This window comes from Ambystoma mexicanum, chromosome 2p, assembly GCF_040938575.1.
Source record: "Ambystoma mexicanum isolate Mex_15411 chromosome 2p, UKY_AmexF1_1, whole genome shotgun sequence".
NCBI lineage: Eukaryota > Metazoa > Chordata > Amphibia > Caudata > Ambystomatidae > Ambystoma > Ambystoma mexicanum.
Window position 1 is genome coordinate 1363298802 of NC_090923.1, and position 21781 is coordinate 1363320582.

Here is a 21781-nt window from a genome sequence, read left to right on the forward strand (position 1 = left end):
TAGCCTGTGATGAGGAGGCCGAGCGTTGTTATCCGGAGGGGGGGCCAGCTCCAAGTATCACTGCAGGCACAGTGTTGTCAGGAATTCTGGGCCAATAATGTCTATTTATGCCCCATCCTGCATGCCACGGGCGATTTCAGCAGGCCCCGAGCCCCTTGTGGGGGGGGGTCTTTGGGGGAGTTGGGAGTGAGGTGGTCCCTGGCCATAACCGCCGCGGTGCAGGCGTGACCCCCCAGACCCCCTCCTCCCTCGCCACGGCTCTTACCTTTTTCTTCCTCTCTGTCCCACGGAACGGGAAGTCAGGCAGCAGGCGGCGGGGGGGCTCAGTGTTGTGCACAACAGTGCGATTATAGGTGAATGTCGCGGACCCTCCGCAGCGCCTCCGTTCGCAAGGTGTCTGTCAGGCGGGAACGACCCACGGTGAATGGGGATCTTCGGGCCGTTGGGGGAGCCCACAGTAGTTTGCCTCAGGGTCCTCCAGCCCCCCACTGCGCAGGATGATGTGCGGCACCCTCTGGGTATATCTCGGTGGTTGGCTCGCACTCTGGGGCGAGTCACCCCTCCCCCACAGGGGTCTGCCGCACCACGGCACAAAGTTGGCGAAGGGGCCGCGGGTGCCAGAGCTGCTGTACGGCGCGAGATAGGTGTGCACAGCGCTGGATTTCGCCCCGGCCGTTCTCCGTCCACACAGGGCTACCAGCCTCCAGAGACGGCAAGGGTGTAGTATGGGGGTCTCCCTTCAGGCTGCAATCAGGCAATAAGGATACGCTCGGTAATATGGGTAATTTTATAGGTAAAGGATTTCCCCAGTCCGGAGCTCTGAACTCAGGCGGCTATCTCTGCTCAGTGCAACAGCGCCCCACCACCCTTCCTATTTTCTAAAAGTTCAACATAACCAGCTGGACTGACTCCCCCATATCTTCCAGGAGAAGGATTCCCTCCTCCTGGTATCTTGGCTTTAGAGTTCGTATAACTTTGGTTACTAGGAGAATGCCCCCCTTTTCCCTAGTGTCTTCACAGTTTAACACAACCAGGGGAAATGACTCCCTTCCTCTGTTTTTTTCTCACAGTTCACCACACCAGGGGGATCGCCTCCCTTCCCCCTGGCTTTCTCTCAGCTTTGAAAGTTTCACACAACCAGGGGGAATTACTCCCTTCCCCTGGTCCACCTCTCGTGTAGCTTCAAATACACAGTTCTCAAATGTTAGCAAGGTCCTGTGAGCCTGGCTACTCACTCTGTTTAGTTGGGTCCACTTGGTTCACTCTCCTGCCAAGTATGACCCTGAGGAAGATGCCTTGCTTCCTGGTTGGGTCTCAAAGCCTTGTTTCTCTTGCTCTTTGGTTCAGCTCTCTTGGCTCACACTTGGCTGAGGAAGTTTTCCTCTGATGCAGGGCCACTTTGCTGCCTGCCCCCCATCCCTACCGGGCCTCCTGAACTTCCCTGTACATGCGGTTGGGATCGGGAAGCTGTCCTGTTCATCCTGGGAACGGGCATCCTTGTGGCAGCACCAGCGTTCCTTGGCCTTTGGCTCGTCGGCTGCTCAGGACTGTGGTCTGCTTCTCACTGCCTCGCCACCACACAGTTCTTCAGGACTGGCAGGGAGGTTGCTTCCTGCTCTGCCTCTGCAAGAAGGCTGCTCGCCTGTGTCTGCAGCTCTGCCAGGTTCTTCTCTGGACGCGATTCTAAACTCACAGGTTTGTCGCGGGCTGAAGACACCAAGTCCTTCTTCGGTTTCCCTTTTGTTATGCAGGCTCCACCCTGGCACAACATTCACACCTGCAGTAGTAGCCGTTCTGTCAGTCCTTATTCCTCCTATGGGCCACCTCGTCCCAGTACCTGGGTCAGGCAAATCCTCAGGGCTCTCAACAATCTTATTCATCCCAGTACTTTTGGTTAGGTTAAGCTCACAGATGTTACCGAAGTACATGGGTCTACTCGGTCTATGGAAGTCTGTGTTGGAAGAGGGGTCTAAGGACTGTAGGGGTGTATAGGGCATGGATGGAGGGTGGGTATACCACGTTCTCCCGAGATGCTCTTCCTAGTCCCAAGGGGAGGTCTCTTCCCATGAGATCCTCCTGCTGAGTATCGGATAGCAGCCCCACCTCCCTGGCCTCATGGGAAGGAGCTCCCCCTGAGGAAAAGTGACATCTCGGGATTCATGTTAGGCTACAGGCTGCTGCCTGTTAGCTCAATATCCAATCACGAAAAAAGATGAGCAGGTTAATTCATGAATGTAAAATATTTTAAAATAAGAACAGGACTCAGAACTCTTCAAGCTAACTATATATGAAGTACGCTCATTTACCTACCTATTTTGAGGCTCAGCGTTTGGTAAGTTGTCAGGGGAGGGTCTGTGTGTGTTATGGCTGCAACAGCCAGGGATACCACAGGCACTGGGCTCCAATGCAGCTGCCTCTCGCACCAGCCTCTCACTTCAGATCCATCCAGTCATGATTGTATACAAAAAAAGAGCCCATATGTCTGAAGTCTGTGTCAACGCTGTATTGTCCTTATGACTTTCACATATTTCTTATATTCTCTCTATTGAGCAGTATTTCCAATGGATGCTCAGCCTGTGCTCTGGGTTCTCGCTCTCAACAATGAACATGTAGTGGTTGGCCCGTTCAGCTTGTAGTGTAGAGAGCAGAGATAATCACTCTCTTCTCACCTAGAGCTTGGTTCGTGCAACCTAGAATACGGCTGGTGGCTATGTACATCAAACCTTCACCATCCACAGTCCCATCCAGCTGCACGGGCCAGTTCCAAACCCGAGCTTCAAAATCTCTCAGCCCCACAAACAGAAGGCTATTAAACAACTCTGTTATGTACAATATGTTAATTTTTTGAACCCCTCGCAATGCTTTTCTTCCTCAACACAGGTACTTCGTCTACAAAGCCTGCCACACCCACTTGGGCTCAACCTTATTAATTCCAAATGTACATAAATTGATGGAGAATAATGTTTCAGACTACTTATCAATGCTATACCAATACATATTTACAAAATGGATTTAATCATGTTCAAGGTTTATCGTGTAGCCACAAACTTCATGCTGAAAGTTGCAGTGTGGACAATTTTGTCATAGTGACTGGGGTAACACAAGATCTTTATTGTACCACACCAGTTCTAGGGTATATGGATACCTTTTTTGTTCCAACTATTTACAGTTTCAGGGAGCACTCTCCTTTGCAGACTCTAGAAAAAGCAGTAGTAGGCCAACCCACACATAGGCAGGACTCCTTTGTTCTCAGTACAGATTCGCCTCAGACTGCCTCCACCAACGGGTTTGGATGGCAGATTGCCATAGATTGACTTACTTCCAGGTAATTGGGATTAACCTGGTGCACTGCTGCCATCTACAGGACAGCTGTGATCAGTGCAATTAGTGCATACAAACATTTCAGAAGAGCCACTCGACCACAGGGAAATCTGACCCTCCTAAAACGTGCTCCACTATTCTAGTGGTCAACTGGATTTTGCGGGGCCTGCATACATGCTTTGACAACAGGCACCATCTCCACAATACTTTATGTTGTGATGTGGTGTATGCTGTGAGTACTGCTAGGTGGACATTTGAGAGTTCAAAACTAATGTCTGATTGGGAACAATCTATGCAATTCATCTGCTTGAGATTGCACCATATTACAAATCTTTCAGATGCTTACGTATTGAACTTTGCACCTCACAAATTATGTCCATACAGCGTTGAGGAAGGTCTAATTCGGCAAATTCAGGAGCCAGGCTGCAGAGTTAATAATCTATGGATATGCATGTACTATCCTGTTGATACTGCTGTTTTAATAGGTTGCCCACTTCGATTAGTTTGAATGGTGGGCCTATCGCCACATGAAGCAGGTGAGGGTATATCACACCTGGGGCTCCCATATCCTCTCCTCTAGTAGCTTGAGCAAATCTGTGGAGTGGAGTCGGCAGCAAAGGGTAACCAAATATCCCTGACCAGCTGTCCCATAGAGAATTATCTAGATGCTCCAGTTGTGGGTAGCTAGGCATTTAGGTTGGGCATTTTGCTTTTGTATTTATTCCAAGTAAGTAGGTTTTGTGGCGACAAGGAATAAAGAGACTGACCAAGTAGTGCCATAATGGTTACTATAGATTTTTCTTAAATGAAAAACCAAACCTATCTATCGCCAACGCTAAGAGGATTTCCCTACCTAAACTAAAGAAAAACGATTCCTCATCAGGAAGTCAGTGCGAGTCAAAACAAAAAGGCCCTGACCATTCACAAATGACCCTACTCTATTCCTGTCACTACAAAAAAGCACCATAAAGTCCTGCTACTGTTTGTAAGCCAGGAGAATGCCCATCTTTTCCTGGATGAAAAGCATCCACATGCCTCTTGGGTTGTTTAAAACAAACGTTCCATAAGTGTTTGGGCTCTCTGTAACACAACAGAAAACCATATAGTTACACAAAGTTCTTATGGGGCTAAAAAAGCGGGGAACCAGCTAGGAGAAGGGAGTCAGTGTCTTCACAGGTTTGTAGTGCCCCTATGGCGGTTTTCAGAATCTGAGTTTTGCACTTATCTTGCTCTGCCCCCACTGAGATGATGAAGCTGTTCCTGGGGTCCCTCTCGACTTTCCAGGATCACCCTTTTGTGGAATTGACCTGGGAACTTGATCACAAAATGATTTACAGTCTCAATGGATTCTCGCTTCTATTGGTTTTGCCAAGCAAAAAGAAAATGACAAAGATAATGGTTTTCGTCTTAGCTTGAGGCAAGGTTAAGATCACAAGCTGAAAAGACGGGACTCTTGGCAGGATCTGGTGAAGACCAATCAGCAATATGTAACAGACTGATGACAAAAGATGACTGGGGCTTGGCTCAGTAGATCAGCCCTGGATGATTCTGCGGTGTGCCCAGTCAGACCTTTCCAGCTCTGTCAATGAATGCCTTCCTCAGAACTGTGTTCCCACTAATGATGCTTCCGAAGATCCGTTGTCAGGTTTCCGTTTCTTTGGATTGTACTCGAGAAAGTAACCCCTTGAATATGGTTTAAGGGGTGTCTTGTTTCCAGAGCAGCACTGACACATGTTAATCACAAATGCCAAGGCGAGGGTTAGCTTTTTACTGTTCTTAAAATGTGTATGTGTTCAGCTAACAGTTCTTTACACCCTCCTGGGATTACTAATGTCCTATGGGGCCCTCTTAGGTTTCCCTTGGTCGTTTCCCAGGCTTTAATAATTCCCTTTACCTGGTACTTGGTGTCAGGAGTTTTCAGCAATTTGGCCGGGTTTTTCATGATGGTCAATCGCCTCTTTCCACTTTCGTCACAGCTCACCTCCTGGACCCTGGGCTGTCGGGAAGCCTACCATGGACTCAACCTTCCTTCCCTGTATAGAACATCCAGCCACCATCTCTCTGGATACTGTTCAGGTCTGTGTAAGTGGCTGTGCAAACAGGCAGGGTTAGCAGTTTTGGTGCAGTTGTTGGACCGCCCGGTCCACCAGTCCACCCACTACAGGTCACGCCATCACGACCCAATCTCTGTGTCCATAGGCCGACTGGTATGATGCTTTCCAAGCGTCTTACGGACAATATACTTCTGGTTATCCCAGGTGTTCTGCATCTGTAAAATGATTGGCGTTCTGCCTCAATGTGAGATGGTTACTCTTCTTTGTTTCTACTCTCTCCACAACCAACACCCAATCGACCTGCAAGACATCCTCGGGCATTCCATTGAACCACACCCTGCACGTCTCTAGCTCGGGCTTCTCGAGCGTGCCCCCGAGTGTTCTCTCGGCTTCTATCTCTCTCTCTGGTTCTCAATTTCTTTCTCCACCTCGACTGCTCTCTCCGTAACTCTCCCTGGTACTCACCTTGGTACCCTTCCTCGTACCCTTCCGCCTTCATTTGTTTATGACACCCTGATATAGTAAGGCCTGCCCTGACGTAACATCCATTCTATTGACTACAGCTGTTCCGGTACTTTTCACTGTCACTTGCATCATTCTCGAATGCTTCTTCGTCTCAGTGCCAAAAACATCAATATGGTTCAATGTTTCACAATAACACGGTTTTGGACATGAGTTTAGACCCATAAGGTTCAGGTACTATCATCAGTCTACCCGGTTGGGATTTAAGGGGGGGGGGGGGGTGTCTCCCAATTGCGTCCTTATCCCCAAGAGAGAAGTCTCTCTCCATGAGTTCCTCCTGCAAAAGGGAACTATTGGTTAGCGGCCTCACCTCCCTAGCCTCATGGAAAGGGGTTCTCCCTTGGGAGAAGTGACGCCATCTGAAGGATCGTCAGTTTGTAGCAACCCACTTGCTGAAAATTGAAGTTGAGTAGGTGTGCATTTAGTCTCCACTCATGTTCCTATACAAGTAGGCTGCTTAAACTGCCTGCTAGACAGTTTTGAGCCCCCATCACGTGGTATGCTTGGATGAATGCCCTTTGTCAGATGCACCAGTGCCAGATCCGCAGAGCAGCCTAAGAAGGTCAGATTGTGTTATGCCCAGTTTGCTGATCTAAAACACAGCTGTAGTGTTATCATCGCTCTTGAGAAGCACATTTTTGTGTTCTTTTAGGGCTTGAAACCTAGGAAGTGCTTTTTATTGAACGGCTAACAGTTCCAGTTCACTGATGTGAAGGTGCGTTTGCTAGGACAATCAGGATGATGCTAAAATCAGGGGACACTACATTGGAGCAATATCCTTTAACATCATTGTGCATGCTTTTTGGAAAGTTATTTCTACTGCTCACATGCCTCCCTCCCATTGGCTCTACAGTCTGATTTGGCAAGCAACTAATATCAGAGAAAGGACAGGTTGGCATTTATAAGGTATTTTCCAACACAAAACTTTATTGATCAGGGATGAAGAGCCAAAGAAGGGGTTGACCTGAAAGCAGTAAGACAGCCCTGAAAAATGCCATAGAATAGTGCCATGAACATGCAATTAAATCTGCTATGGAACATTCCACCACGCTTTAACAGAGAAGTATATACAACTCCAGCTCAGTGTGTTAGTAATAAGGGCAATCCATAAGCGAGACATCTGTTTGGCCAGGCAAGATGAGACAGGCTGCTGCTGGGATACAATGTGGCGAAGTTGAAAAGGAGAGGCACCAAGTGGGTCCAGCTGTGATCCACTCATGATGGAAGATTACAGGCACCTTGTTCTGTGTTAGGCAAGAATGTATGTAGTAATCCTGTGGGATACTACACCAACCTTGTCCTCTTGGCAATAGGTAATTATACCTTTGGTGTAAGTCTCTACTACATAAGTTGGTAGCATGACTGAGCAGCCAGGCTCATCTCTAGAGGGGTCAATGTGAGCTGTAGGGTTTTAACATGAAGTTTCACAGTGACAGGTATTCAAATAACAATTCTACTCAAGGTGTTAGGAGAATTCTCAGAAATGTGCTAATTCCCTTCTACCTTACAGACTCCCAGCACTTTTGCTGGACTCTAGGACTTTTTAATCTCTAAGCCTGAAGAGAATGAGACCTTTTTCCCCACTCTCAAGCATTTTTGTTTAATTTGAACGCGGTTTCTTTTGGTTTTGGAGTCTGAAAAACTCCATAGGCATAATCTTTTTACATTGTGGCACACAGCACCTTCAGTGCAGTTGCAAGGGGAAGTCTTTCAGATTTCCCCCAAGGTTTAAATACCTTCTCTTGGATAACTACTGTTTCCAAGAGCAGTGAAGTGAAATTGACTTTACTTACATTTGTAACTTTCTAGACCCAGCACACACTATCTGACAATAGGGTGCTGGAGGGGTTACTTCGTATCCCCTTTGTCTAGATTCTCATGTAACATTTTTATGTTACCCTTTCTACAATTAATTGCTGGTGGCAGTGGTTTACTTTTTACTACCATTGTGTGTTTTTACCGCGGGCTGCGTTCGCAGCTGCAGTAAGGCACCCGTAGGTGCCCATTTTGTCAAAATGGCCACAGTCTTCTTTTTTCGCCATTTCTTGTAGGAACGGTCCTTCTTGAGATTTACTCTGTGCGCCAAACCAGGTTTGGTCCCTTTGTTGTCTTTGGCAGGATTCACGAGTGAAGCCCGCTTCTGGCTCTAGAAAGGTTTTGCAGGGGCAGGAAGTGAGGGAGGTGCCCGAAACTCCCTGTGCTTAATCCCCTTGGTTACAGGAATGCACTCAAATGTGATTGGCCGGCTGGCTGTCCTTGGTGGACAGCCACCCTGCTCTGTGATTGACAGCTAGGCTGGAATGAATGGGAGAAACCTGCATAAAAGGTGAGGCTTTTTGGCTTGGAAGGCAGAGTCAACCACCGGACAAAGGAATCCGAAGAAGAACGTGGAAGAGACACCTGCTGCAAATCCTGGACCGTTGGTTTGCCCAGTGAAGCGATGCTGCTGTGCTGAAGCTCCAAATTCGCCTGGACTAGAGAAGTCCTGCAAGGACAACTTCTCCCCTTGGGTTGGTGGGACCAATCGACTCCAAAATGAACTTGTCTGGACATCCTCTCGGAGCAGGCTGTACTTCCACTGCTGCTGCTGGAACTGAAGTGCTAGGGAGAGGAACACCAGATTGAGTGCATCGCTTTTAGTCGGACCCAAGCTCCAGGAAGATCCCCCTGACTCCCATGAAGCAGGACTGACCAAGCCTGAGCCACCTCAACAGAGTGGTGGTCCCCAGATGCGAGGAAAGTCTAGAGTGGTATCCGAGAGACCGCAGTGGTGCTATTTGCTATAGACGCGAGGAACTGAAACTGCGAAGTGCAACTGAATTGAAGTTTCCCATTGCTGCCGCCGACCTTCAAGTTGTAGTGCAGGAGTCCCCAGACGTCCTCCCTCTTGAACAACGGGATCTGCAGAACTACACAGGAACAGATGCCAGCTGGATCCATTTCTTATAACCAAAGGTACTGTGAAACTAAGGGGACTTAACTCTTGTTGTTTGTAGCCTTGCTTGTTCTCAGTTGAGTCTTGTCTTGGCTGCTTTGCAGAGCTGCTTGCAGCTTTGCACCCCACAAGCCTCCCAGTTTGTGGCCCTACATTTATTCTACTTTCTCTACAAAGACTTCTAAAACATTGTGCAAGACTTACTTACCTGCAAAAAGTGATTCAGCTCACCTACATGTTTTGTTAACTAACATTGGCTGTCCTGGCTCCCTGAATAACTTCTTACGTCCGACTTTGTGCTTTACCTTTCCTCAAGGAAAGGGTTAATTTACTTTGCATTGGGGGTTTAAAAGTACTTACCTGCTTCAGATTGTTTAACCTTTGTTTCTTTCCAAACCCTTTTCTTTGACAGCAAACTCAGTATTGCTCTAAATGTCCAGTGATATATCAATGTCCACAGTGTCCTAGTTATTTAAGTCAGGGTCTAGGAAGTGTCTGTGTGCCACCCCCAAAAGGGTATCAACTGGTTTACTAAAACCGAGAGTGTGTATTTTGAAGTGTATTTTGTGTTACATATATTTGCTCCCTTCTAAAGATGCTTACTGAACTGACTGTTGAATAAATTAATCATTTAAACAAAAACCTTGTGTGTAAGAGTTTATTTAAATACTTGTCACTTTAGACCTCTGTGTAAGAACACTACTGCTCACATTGACCCCTCTTGAGATAAACCTGGCTGCTCAGCCACACTACCAACCTGTGTAGTACAGACTTATATCAAAGGATGGGTTCCTATTACCAGGGGGTCAAGGTTGCTGTAGTCTCCCAAAGGGTACTGCACACAATCTTGCCTAACACAAGGTTTCTTGATAAAATAATTAATAATTATTAATTTAACAGTCAGTTTTAAAATAAGCCTTCTTTAGAAGGGAGCAATTGGCAACAATAAAAATACACTTCAAAATACACTTATTCAGTTCAGTAAAGTAAGCCGATACCCTTTTGGCATGGCACACAGAGTTTCCTATACCCTCATAGCTAGGACACTGTGGACATTGATATATCACTTTTCATACATTAACTGTAATAGTGAGTTTGTGGCAAAAAAGAAAAGGTTAGGGAAGGAAATAATGGTTGACATGTTTATCAAACAGGTAAGCACTTTTGAACCCCCAATGCAATGTAGATTAACCCTTTCTATACATGTATGTATGACTTTTTGGAGGGATAGCTAAAACACAAAGTCACAGTTTAGAAGAGTCTTCAGGGAGCCAGGACAGCCAATGCCATTAGAGCAAAGTCTAGGGGAGCTGAGGCACTTATAGAAAGTAAGTAAAAAGTATTGCACAATGTTATAGAGAGTTTGTTGAAAAAGGAATCAATGTTGGGCCACACGCTGGGAGGCTTGTGGAGGGCAAAGCTGCAAGCAACTCTGCAAAGAGCAGGCGATACAATTCTCAACTGAGAGCGAGCAAGCAAGCTACACAGCTAAGAGGTAAGTACTGCTAGTTCACAGTACCTTAGGTCTGAAGAAATGCTTCCAGCTGGCTTCTGTTCCCATTGTAGATCCTGCAGGTCCTGCTGTTCCTGGCCCTCAGTCGTGGGGACAAGAGAGTGGATGTCTGGGGACTCCTGCAATACGATTCGACGGAGGCCGGCAGCAATGGACAGAGTTCAGATCGGACACCTTGTGGACTTTCCTTGCTTCTGGGGTCCAGCACTCTGTTGAAGTGGCTCAGGCTCGGTCAGTCCTGCTTTGAGGGAGTCTGAAGATCTTCCTGGATCCCTGGTCTGACTTGCAGCAGCAAATGGAAGTACAGTCAGCTCAGAGAGGTTTTCCAGATGAGTTAGTCTTGGGGTCGATTGGTCCCACCAACCCAAGGGGAGGAGTCGTCCTTTGCAGGGCTTCTCTAGTTGAGGCGAATTCGGAGCTTCAGCACTGCAGCATGGTTTCACCGGGCAAACCAACAGTCCAGGAGTTGCAGCAAGCGTCTCTTTCAAGTTCCTCTTGGGATTCCTTCGTCCAGTGGTCGGCTCTGCCTTCCTTCCAAAAGACATTGCCTTTTATGCAGGTTTCTCCCATTCGTTCGCAGCCTAGCTGTCAATTAAACAGCAAGGTGGCTGTCCTCAAAAGAAAGCCAGCTGGCCAATCACCTTTGGGTGCATTCCTGTAACCAAGCAGACTAAGCACATGGAGTTTCGGGATCCTCCCTTGCTTCCTGCCCTGCCAGACACGCTGTCGCCAGAGGCGGGCCTCACCAGTGAATCCCATCAAAGACAAAAAGATAAAAGGGACCAAACCTGGTTTGGAATGCAGAGTACATTTCAAGAAGGACCTTTACCGCAGGAAATGGCAAAAAAAGACGACCAGGGCCATTTTGACAAAATGGGCACCCATGGGTGCAATACTGCAGCTGCGAGGACAGCCTGCGGTAAAAACACACAATGGTAGGAAAAAGTAAACCACTGCCACCAGCCATTAATTGTTGAAAGGGTCACATAAAAATGCTACATAAGATAGACAATAAGTAACCCCATCCAGCACCCTATTGTAAGATAGCGTGTGCTGGGTCTAGAAAGTTACAAATCTAAGTAAAGTCAATTTCACTTCACTGCTCTTGGAAACAGTAGTTATCCAAGAGAAGGTATTTAAACCTTAACAGAAAGCTAAAGGACTTCTCTGTGACACTGCACTGAGGGTGCTGTGTGTCACAATGTAAAAAGATTATGCCTATGGAGTTTGTCAGACTCCAAAACCAAAAGAAACACAGTGTTCAAATCCCAGAAAAATACATGAGAGAGGGAGAAAAAGGTCTCAATCTCTCCAGGATAAAAATTAAATGTTCTTAAGTCTAGCAAAAGAGTTGGCGGTCTCTAAGGTAGAAGGGAATTAGCACATTTCTGAGAATTCTCTCTTATATTCTATTTTTAGCAAAACAGAACAGTGAATGGCAAAGCATCTGCCAAAAATGATGGCCTAGATGACACTTGTGATGCCATGTTTCCCAAGAGTGTATGTTGAAGAAGGGGGAACTTGATGGAATTAAGGATCACTGCGCTGATCTATGTACCCTATTTAATCTGGATGATGCTGTTTTATTACAAGAAACTTGATTGGTGAACCCACTAAACATAGAAGGGTATACAGTTTTCTGCCTACCGGCATTACAAAAATCATTAGGGCGACCATTGGGGGCTTTGCTCATAGCACTCAAGAATCAAATTTTCAAAAATATAGTAGAAATCTGGAAAAATACGTTAGGTATTCACGCATGCAGAGCAAAAACATATCTACAAGGGAAACCATCAACTTGGGTCCTGATAAACATATACTGGAACTCCGCCAGCTCAAAACTGGACATTTTCTTGGAAGGTTTGGGTCTATTACTGGAAGCAGTGAAAGTGAACTCAGCCTCCAGCAACATCATTTTGGCAGGAGATTTTAATACAAATTGCCTATACCCACAAAAAAGTGAGGCACAACACTCGATTGCTGGGAAGACAAGCAGGGGTAGAATGTGGCAGGAATTTATGGAACGATGGGACCTCAGAATGGTCAATAGCCCACAAGAGGTTGATCAAGGAACATATATAACATGGCATAGAGGGAAATCATCCTCTGCGGCTTTAGACTTCATTTTTGTTTCCAAAAATCTGCATGCCTCACCCTCCCTTCTTGTTCTTAAACGGGATGGGGCAGTGATCATAGCAGACTCAAGCTATCATTCCAAAACATTCTAGGAACAAGAACAGAAAGAGAAATTCAGAACCTAGAAGGAAAAAAAGGGAAAATTAGAGTTGTGAAATACAAGAATGGGGGATTTAAGCTCAACAAACAGCTAAAAGAGATTCCTGAGTATATCTGGAAACTGGAATGCGACCCGCAGAGGTTTCACAAGTTTCTCTGGGCAACACTAGCACCCGAAGATTTAGCGGGGAGAGACAAACAAAAACATCTCCATGCCTTTGATGAAACAACACAAAGGAGAAAAAGAGAGCATAGGAAAGCCCTGCGAGAAATCAAGAAAACAGGGTATCCGGTAGAACAACTGAAAATAGAAATAAAAAGAGAAAAAAACAATTATAAATCTTGGTCACGCTCACAAAGGGAAATTCGGATGCAAACAGACAGGGAATATGTACTTAATATACTAAGAGAGAACAATAATAAAAACTTTTGGGAAGCACTAAACCAATTTGAGGGGGAAACAGGAAACTCTTTGTAACCTAGTCTCTGAAGGTTGGGTTGAATATCTAACAGAGACTTAAGAGTCAGAGTACCTGTCATTTTATGACCAAACCAGATATACCCTGGCAACTCAACTTCAATGAAGAGGAAATCTATGAAATTATAATTAACTCTTCAACATCTAAAGCTTCAGGATTGAACGGTCTGACCTATCAGCCACTTAAAAGCAAACCAGAACTATGGTTGAAATTATTATCCAGTCTCTTTGGGGAAATCCTTAAGAAACAGGCATTTCTAATCTCCTGGAAAATGGCACTGGTAATACCCTTCTTTAAAAATGGTGATCGTCGGGCAGCAGCAAATTATAGGCCAATAGCGCTGCTTGACATTGAAAGCAAAATATTTATGAAACCCCTACTAAATCATGTTTCAAAATGGGTAGAAGATTTTGACATCTTATCATGCTTCCAAACATGATTCCGGAAGGGACACTCAACCTCAGTTAATGGTCTGATCCTAAACCTCCTGAACGAACAGACAGAGTAAAAAATTGCCCCCATTGTATCGAGCTTAGATCGACTTATCGAAAGCTTTCGATTAAGTAGAACGAGCATTACTCTAGCAAAAATTGCGATGGTGGGGAATGCCAGAAACGCTATTATCAATCTTGGTGGAACTGCATAGAGCCACAAACCTAAGAGTTCGCCTTGATGCAATGGGCCACCTATCAAAATTAATAGAGGTAAACATGGGGGTCAGACAAGGGTGCCTAGGAGTGCCTCTTTTTTTCAATCTGTTTTTGGCAGACATGGGACCTTTCCTAGAATCGGCTGCGTTGGCCAGTCCCACCTTAAATTGGAGAAAGATCTGTTGGCTGGCTTACGCAGACAATATAATACTTCTTGATAGAACACCAATTGGTCTGCAACGTCTGCTAACGAGACTGAATGAGTACGTTGGGATAAACAAACTAACAGTCAACCCTGCCAAATCAAACATCCTCATCTTCAAACATCTGTTGTCAAAAACTAAATATAGAAACTGGAAACTGGGGGGCGAATGTATCAGAGTTGTAGAAACCTTAAAATATCTGGGTTATAATATACACGCCCATCCAGCCCAATACAAGGCAGAAACTGAGGTTATGGACAAGGTAACAAGCCGGATCACAAATGATCAAACTGAACTATAAATTTTGTACATTTTCCATCCTTCCGCTAGTGAAGTGCTATTTAGTAAAAGTGGTACTAGTGATACTTTATGGATTGGAAGCTAAACCGGGTCTCTGGTCAGCAAATTGGGAAATTTTCGAGAGTCGACTTTGGAAAAGAGTTTTGGGACTCCAAGTTGTACATCTATCAGAAGCCTGAGATTCGAACTGGGCTTAAAGTCACTGAAGTGTATGGCAGACTGGAAACTGATTTCCCTGTTTCGAGAAATAATTACGGGCAAAGAAACTTCCCTATACGGAGACCTCAGGTCTCAAAAGCTGCAGGGCAAGTCATCACTTTTGATCTCACTTGGGGAAAAAGTAACAAAGGCACTCCTAAAAATAGACCTTGATGAGGAAACTCTGATCTCAAACCCACTCAAAATTTAAAAAAAAAACTGGAAGTCTTAGACTGGATCGAAACAATAGAGAAGGTTAGATCAGATCCAGTTTAAAGTGCGTTCTTGAGGGGGGAAAAGAAACTTGGGTGTCTTTCGTGCTATCTAATGAAATCCCCTAACAGAAAGTTGCGTTCAAATTTCCTCAGAATGAGATTAAACTTGGTCCATTGTGGGACAACTTAAGAAAAGCGAAACCAAGGGGACAAGGCAAAAATACTGTGTTCCATTTGCTTAAACCCTGCAAATCCAACACTAAGGCATTTACTAATGGACTGTGAAGGTTCGTGGATATCACTTATTTCAGTGGCGCCTTCATGTTGGACAATAAATCAGTCTGGAAACGTATAGGTGCTTCTATCTTGGTTTTAATCAGCAAAGGATTGCCAGGATCTTGAAGGCAACGATGTTGCCATTTGCATGAAAAAAGCCAACACGTTTCCACTAATGGGTCTTTATCAAGGCGGAGTGGTGCAATATAAAGATGTGTCCCTGAATAAGGTGCTGGATAGCCTCTGTGGGGCCCCTGGGGCCTCTGTGTGCAATACGGGTTCACAGCGATCTGATAAGTGATCACATCTTCATCCAGCGCCAATATGACCGGGGATCCAACACAACTTTCCCGTTTCTCAAGAGATTTCTTTTTGGAAAAAAATACACACTATGACAAAATCTCAGTAATCTACAATGGAAGTCTCCCATGAAGCTGCACCAACATTTTTTAAGCACCATATTCCTTGTCTCAGTCTAGAGGTTTGACCATTACTGGACAAAGAGTGGGGTCACTTTCCAAATGGGAAACTATATACCAAACATGGCAGGCATAAGTATCATTCCAAGAACAATGCCTGAAAAGTGGGACGAGTGAAAAGTCATACAGAAACTGCATGGTCTGTATCACTCTGAGACATCAGTGTGTGACCCTGAAGGAAAACATTGGCTACATACCAGGAGGCGTGGTAGAGACTACAGGCAAGCAGCTGGGAGCCTGTAGGTGCCCAATTTGCTAGAACATGAGGCAACCAGAGGGCCACTTCACAGAGAATACGGTACTTTCTTTTTTCCCACTTAATATTGATAAAATTAGTTTAGCTGGTTTCTGTTGTGTTTGTTTTTTCTGCTTTTAGTTGTTTATTTGACACAAATGGCTCAGGGGAACCTGAAGTTAAACAATACAATTTCAAAGGGATCTGTCGTCTTAGATAAAACCACAGTTTGGAAGGAAGGCCCTGGAAGGAGTAACATGCTCTTGTAACAGGAAGACCAAATGTTGCAAATTAATCTGGGGCCAAATGTGACGTTAAAGGTACTTCAATCCTTTCAAACAACAAGACAAAGCAAATGCTACACACAAACAAAGGTTTTATGTGGAAAAGAGGGGCATGTTACAATCCACTCAGTCAGCTGACTATGGAGATTTGATGGTATACTTTGATCCCACAGCTGCCTTTGCATTGGGGGGGGGATTACACTTTTGTGAGTGAAAACTCTGGATGCAAAGAGACCATTATTCCATCACGCCAGACATGAATTAGAACTCCACATCATTTATATCTAAAATACGCCCAGATAGTGGCCACTCCTGCCCAGAAAAAACATCTTTCTGATGTTCACATTTTTTCTAAATATTTAGTAGTAGACTATTTGGTAAGCAGTCCTGGGGTTCCCAGAAAAATCTCTCTTCTTTAATTTTCAAGCATAGTTTTCATAACCATCAATCTGAGCTCTCAGATGAAAATCACTCAAAAACATTTGTGCCAGGAAGTAAAAAAACAAACAACTCACCTTTGACCTGATATTTCTTAGTTGTCTGTTGACACAGGCTCTATCTTTTTTCAAGAAGTCAGGGTTACTTTTCGATTTCATTATATCTGTAAATTGGAAATAATAGAGCATTTAACATTCCAACACACCAAGCATATATGGTTCTATTCATTTACCAACTGATAGTATATCATAGCATTTTCCGGCAACCCCGGTCTAAGGATTAGATACATGTGTGACATATATGGTGATGAGATATTTGAATTATTGCATTTTACTTGCAAGCACTGTGACTTGTTGCATCCAATCAATTAGCACCTCACGTTTACCTAGAGGCCAGCATGATTGATGGCCCCTAGCAGAGGCGTTGCTAGAGGGTTGTGAGGGGGTATAGCGCAGGGTCTTTTGGTGGTAGGCCCGGATAAAAGCTCATGGACTGCAACCAAAAGGTTAGCTAGCCCCAAGTCCCGACTTTAGGGTAGCCCCGGATCTTTTCCAGACTAGCAACACCCCTGACCCCGAGTGATTGTTTTCAGCCTACAACCACTTCATGTTAGCCTAGATCTCACGCAAAATAGAAAGAAACTTAACTGTACAGCAATTGGAACAAATTAAAGCCTGTGTGCAGGCTCAGTTCCGCTTGTACAGACCCTGTGGCAAGTTAAAAATCCAAAATGATGCCTCTAGCTGGAGCCCTATTGATTTTTAATGTTCCCTGTCAGGCTTACTAACTTTCCCTGATAAGCCTGGATACGGAGCCTTTTCTGGGAGGTGCATTATGTTCTCCACAGGGTATGTATGCCTCTCAGGGTCGAGTTGCGCCAAAGGCACTGTTTCCATTGCAAGGACCTTCAGTTAGCTGAGCTTCTCTGGTTGGTTATACTGTCTGTTGTAGCTGTATAACTTGCAGTGGTGCAAGGCCTGCTGAGCCCCAGAGATGTTCCTAATGGACATTTCCATACAAAATCCAGCAATAGGTTAGCTAGCCATATTTTGTGTCTCCGACTATGAACATGACATGATGTTGGCAGATATGGTCATGGCTTCTGCATTGCCAGGGAGAGTGAGGACTGCAGGACCTGACCTGTGACGATAATTGAATGGGGTCAGGATTACTTGTTGGAAACATGTAGTGGGAACATGTGACGGAAAGCCTGGAAAGGTCACTGGGAAATTTGAATATGGTAACCCCCCAGTGAATGAGTGGCCTGCAACGGTATGAATTGATGCAACACTTGTTTGGAGTCTGCAGTTGTATTTTGTTGAACAATGCAACTTAAAACATAGGGAGCAGAGCTTATGAGAAGACAAAGCAAAACTGAAGAGAACTGCACAGAAACTGCCCGACATGATCTTACCATGCCAGCATCTGCAGACACAGACTTTTCACTGGCCGAAGGGAACCAAAGAATGGTGCCCCCTCTACCCCTTACATTGAACCAGCAGGCACAGCTTGGTTGCTAGTCTCATGCATCCATGGCTCTCACAAAGGTCTTGTTGCTTGTCCCTGTGTGGACACCATACAAAAAAGGAGGAGCATGGGAAAGACTGAGCATTGGTACCACACAGACATCGAGGCCTGCTGGTACAAAAAGCAGCACATGATCTGTGAAACTGTAAAGGCTAGGAAAAGCCCAGATCATACCTAGAGTGTAACTGCTGGACGCCTGCTACAGGGAAATGAGGAATCTGTGGCAGGAGAAACCTTTAAAAAAACATTAGCTGTAAGTCCCACATCTGGATAAAGTTCCAAAGCAGAGTGACAGACACAGCCGGGCGGAAAGCACTAAACTAAGACATTTTGCAAAACTGCCTTGTCAAAATGGGCATCCATGCTCATCAACAAATCCAAGGCGTAGTGTTTTGCAAAAGCATGTAGACACACCCATGTGATGGCCTGACAAATGTTGCTCAAAGATATTCCTCTTAGCAAAGCTGATGAAGCTGCTACGCCCCTAGTAGTGAGAGCTTGGAGCACCGATGGGACCTGCTTCCCACCTTTTTTAAAAAAACGTATTTTTATTGTTTTCACAATGAAACCGGTAACAAATTACAAACTGTCCCTCCCCCAAACTTCTTCCACCCACCTCCCCTACCCACCCCCTTTCGGAAGAGATCTCAATGTTCAGTAGTTTTCGGGAATGTCTATGATGTGAATAAGTCCGTAATTTTGATGTTATGTGGGCACCATTGTTCCATGTAGTCCGATTGTAGATATTCAAGTACTCCCCCCGCCCCCTCCGTTCCTCCTGGAAGGTGTTCTGTGTTCCCTGAAGGTCATGCGTGATCTTTTCCATGGTCATTTGCGACCAGACCTTCTGTAGCCATGTGATTATTAGTGGTGGGTCTTGCTTCTTCCAGTTTTGCGCGATTGAGGCCCAAGCCGCGATGACTGGGCCCATGAAACTTCTCCATTGCACCTTGGTGTGCTTTTTTGCATGTTGCCCTTTCAGCCCGCAGAGCCAAACCTTCTCCCCTAATTGATCCGCCTCTGGAAATATTTTTTTCATTTCAGTTATCAACTCTGTCCAGAAGCCTTTGACCCCTTGGCAGTCCCACCAGATGTGTCTCCAAGTGCCTGAGTCTGTGCAGCCTCTCCAGCAACGGCTCGATGTTTGCGGATACATGTTGTTTAGCCTCTCTGGCGTATAGTGCCATTGTGTGACTATTTTTATCCACATTTCCCTGGTCTGGGCTGCTCGTGTTAGTTTGGGGATGTCCGCCCATAACGTCTGCCATTGTTGAGTCGTGATATCTTTCCCTAATGTCCTTTCCCATTTATTCGTGTAGGCCCATTTTAGTTCCTCTTCCTGTGTATTTATGAAGTTGTAGAGAGTGGAGACTAGCTTCTTGTCCCCCGAGTTGGCGAGGAGGTACTTTTCAAAGGTGGTCAATTCCCTGGTCGCCGCCCGGGTTATCTCAGGGGTTGTTAACCAGTGTCTGAGCTGTTCATATTTGAACCTGTCCGCATTTGTGAGCTTCCACGTGGTCCTACAGTCTGAACGTTCTTACTTCTTTGTCCAGGAACATTTCTCCGATTTTCCTGCACCCAGCCTCTTCACATTTCTCAAAGGCACCGTGCTCTATTCCCCGTGGGAATTGTGGGTTCCTGCATATCGGAGTGAAAGGGGCGGTCGCCGTGGTTATGTTTCCTTTCCGCGTTTGCTCGTCCCATGCATCCAGTGTAGCTTTCATGATCTCGCTAATTCCTAGGTTTGGATGTCTATGTTGCTTGAGTTTCCATAAAAGATCTTCTAGAGGTGTTCTTGCAACCGCCCTATCCTGTGTCACCCAGATCGTTCGCCGATTGTCCACTAGCCATTCTTTCAGGACCCATAGTTGCGCCGTAAGGTAATAATTTCTAAAGTGTGGGAGTGCAAGTCCCCCCTCTCTGATGTGGGCCGTGAGGACTGCTCTGGCTGCTCTTGGGGGTTTCCTGTTCCAGATAAACGAAGAGATTGACTTAGCAAAGGCTTTAAAGAATGTGTTCGGGATTGCTATCAGGAGGGCCTGGAAGTAATACAGCAGCTTGGGAAGTGTGTTCATTTTCACCGACTGAATCCTTCCCCACCAGGAGATATTTAGCGGGCTCCACCGTTCCAGGTCTTTCTTTACTCTACCTAGCAGCGGGGGGAAGTTCCTTTTGTATAGAGCGTCTACTTTGTACGTAAGTGTTATGCCCAGATATTTAATACCATCCTGCGCTATTTTTAGGCATGTCAGTCCCGCTTCCCCTTCCAGCATTTCTCTACTCCCGGCTAAGTGTAAGATTACCGATTTTTTCTTGTTAATTTTTAGACCTGAGATGTCCCCAAATGACTCAAGAAATTGTACGGCATAAGGCAGAGTATTTGCTGGGTCCTCGAGTGCTAATAGCATATCATCTGCGTAGGCGATCATCTTATGTTGTCTGCCCATCTCTATCCCCTTAATTTGGTTAGATTCCCTTATCTTGATTAGAAGCGGTTCTAGGAATATTGCGTATAGGAGGGAGGAAAGCGGACAACCCTGTTTCGTTCCTAGTGATCGTTTCTCTCTCTCTGTGACTTCCCCATTTACCGCTATTCTGATCGCTGGGGAGGAGTAGTTGGCTTTGACCATGTTTATGTAATGACTCCCAAATCCCATGTGTTCCAGGGTCTTAAAGAGAATGGACCATTCAACCCGGTTAAAAGCCTTTTCGGCGTCCAATGATAGAAGTATTGCTGGGGTGTGGGTGATGTTTATTTTTTCTATCAGGTGAATAAGCCTTCTAAGATTGTCGTGGGTCTGCCTCCCCGGGATGAATCCCGATTGATCCGGGTTGATTAGGGTGGGAAGTAGCGGGCAAAGCCTAGCTGCTAGGATTCTTGTATAAATCTTCGAGTCCAGATTTATCAATGCCATGGGTCTGTATGAGCCTGGGAGGGAGGGATCCTACCAGTACCTTTGCCTCGTTCATGGATGGGGTCACATTCCCGTTGTCTTTGAAAGAGTTAAAGTAATCTAGTGAGGTATGGGGTTAAGATGTCCTCGTATTTTTTATCGAATGGAGCAGTGAAGCCGTCCGGGCCGGGTGCCTTGTTGAGTGGGAGATCTTTTATCGCCTTCTTTACTTCGCATTCTGTTATCTGGGCATCTAGTGCCAATTTTTCTTCTTCTGATATTTTCGGGATGGGGAGCGACTGTACAAATCTCTCTTGGTTTGCCTCCTCTGGGTGTTCTGTTGTGTATAAATCCTGGTAGAATGCCCTGAATGTCTCCCCGATATCTTTGGTACGCATTAGCGTTTCTCCCTGTGTGTTTTTAATGTTCCGGATGGTCAAGGATTTGTGCTTTGCATCAAGTTGTCTTGCTAGGTATCGATCTGTCTTATTGGCTTTGATGTAATATCTTTGCTTGAGGTATAGGAGGGATCCCTCTGCCTTTTTGTTGCGGAGGAGTTTCAGTTGCCCCCGTGTGTGTTTTAGGGCCCTCTTTAGATTTCTGGTGGGGCATGCCAATAGTTCTTCTCGGATCTCAGTCAGTTTCTTCTCCAGTTCACGTTCCCAACCTAGACTTTGTTTCTCCCTCGAGGCTTTCAGGGCAATCATGTGTCCCCTGGTTACTGACTTGAACGCCTCCCATACTGTGCCCAAGGGGACATCTCCTGTGTCGCTGTGATCGAAGAACTCTGAGATTTTGTCTCTTATGGTTTCTCTCATCACTGGGTCCGAGAGTAGTTCTTGCGGCAGCCTCCAGCGCCATAGGCCTCCCTCATTCCTTGGCGGTGCATGGTCCGACAGTGCTATGGGGCCTAATTCCATTCCGTGAACCTTACCAAGATTCCCGCCGATACCCAAAAATAATCTATTCTCGACATTGTATTGTGTACGTGCGAGTAAAATGTGTATCCCTTGTTCTGACCTT

The 21781-nt window shown here is 45.6% G+C and overlaps 1 protein-coding gene across 6 annotated transcripts in view; it reads right to left on the reverse strand.

Annotated features, from left to right (window-relative positions):
- The window catches only part of MPRIP (myosin phosphatase Rho interacting protein), a 1106800-nt gene that overhangs the window by 62735 nt on the left and 1022284 nt on the right, over positions 1–21781 (reverse strand). For all 6 annotated transcript variants that reach the window (XM_069645743.1, XM_069645742.1, XM_069645740.1 and 3 more), the window contains one exon: positions 16415–16500. In XM_069645743.1, coding sequence (XP_069501844.1) covers positions 16415–16500 — 86 coding nt within the window. The remainder of the gene's footprint in view (positions 1–16414; positions 16501–21781) is intronic.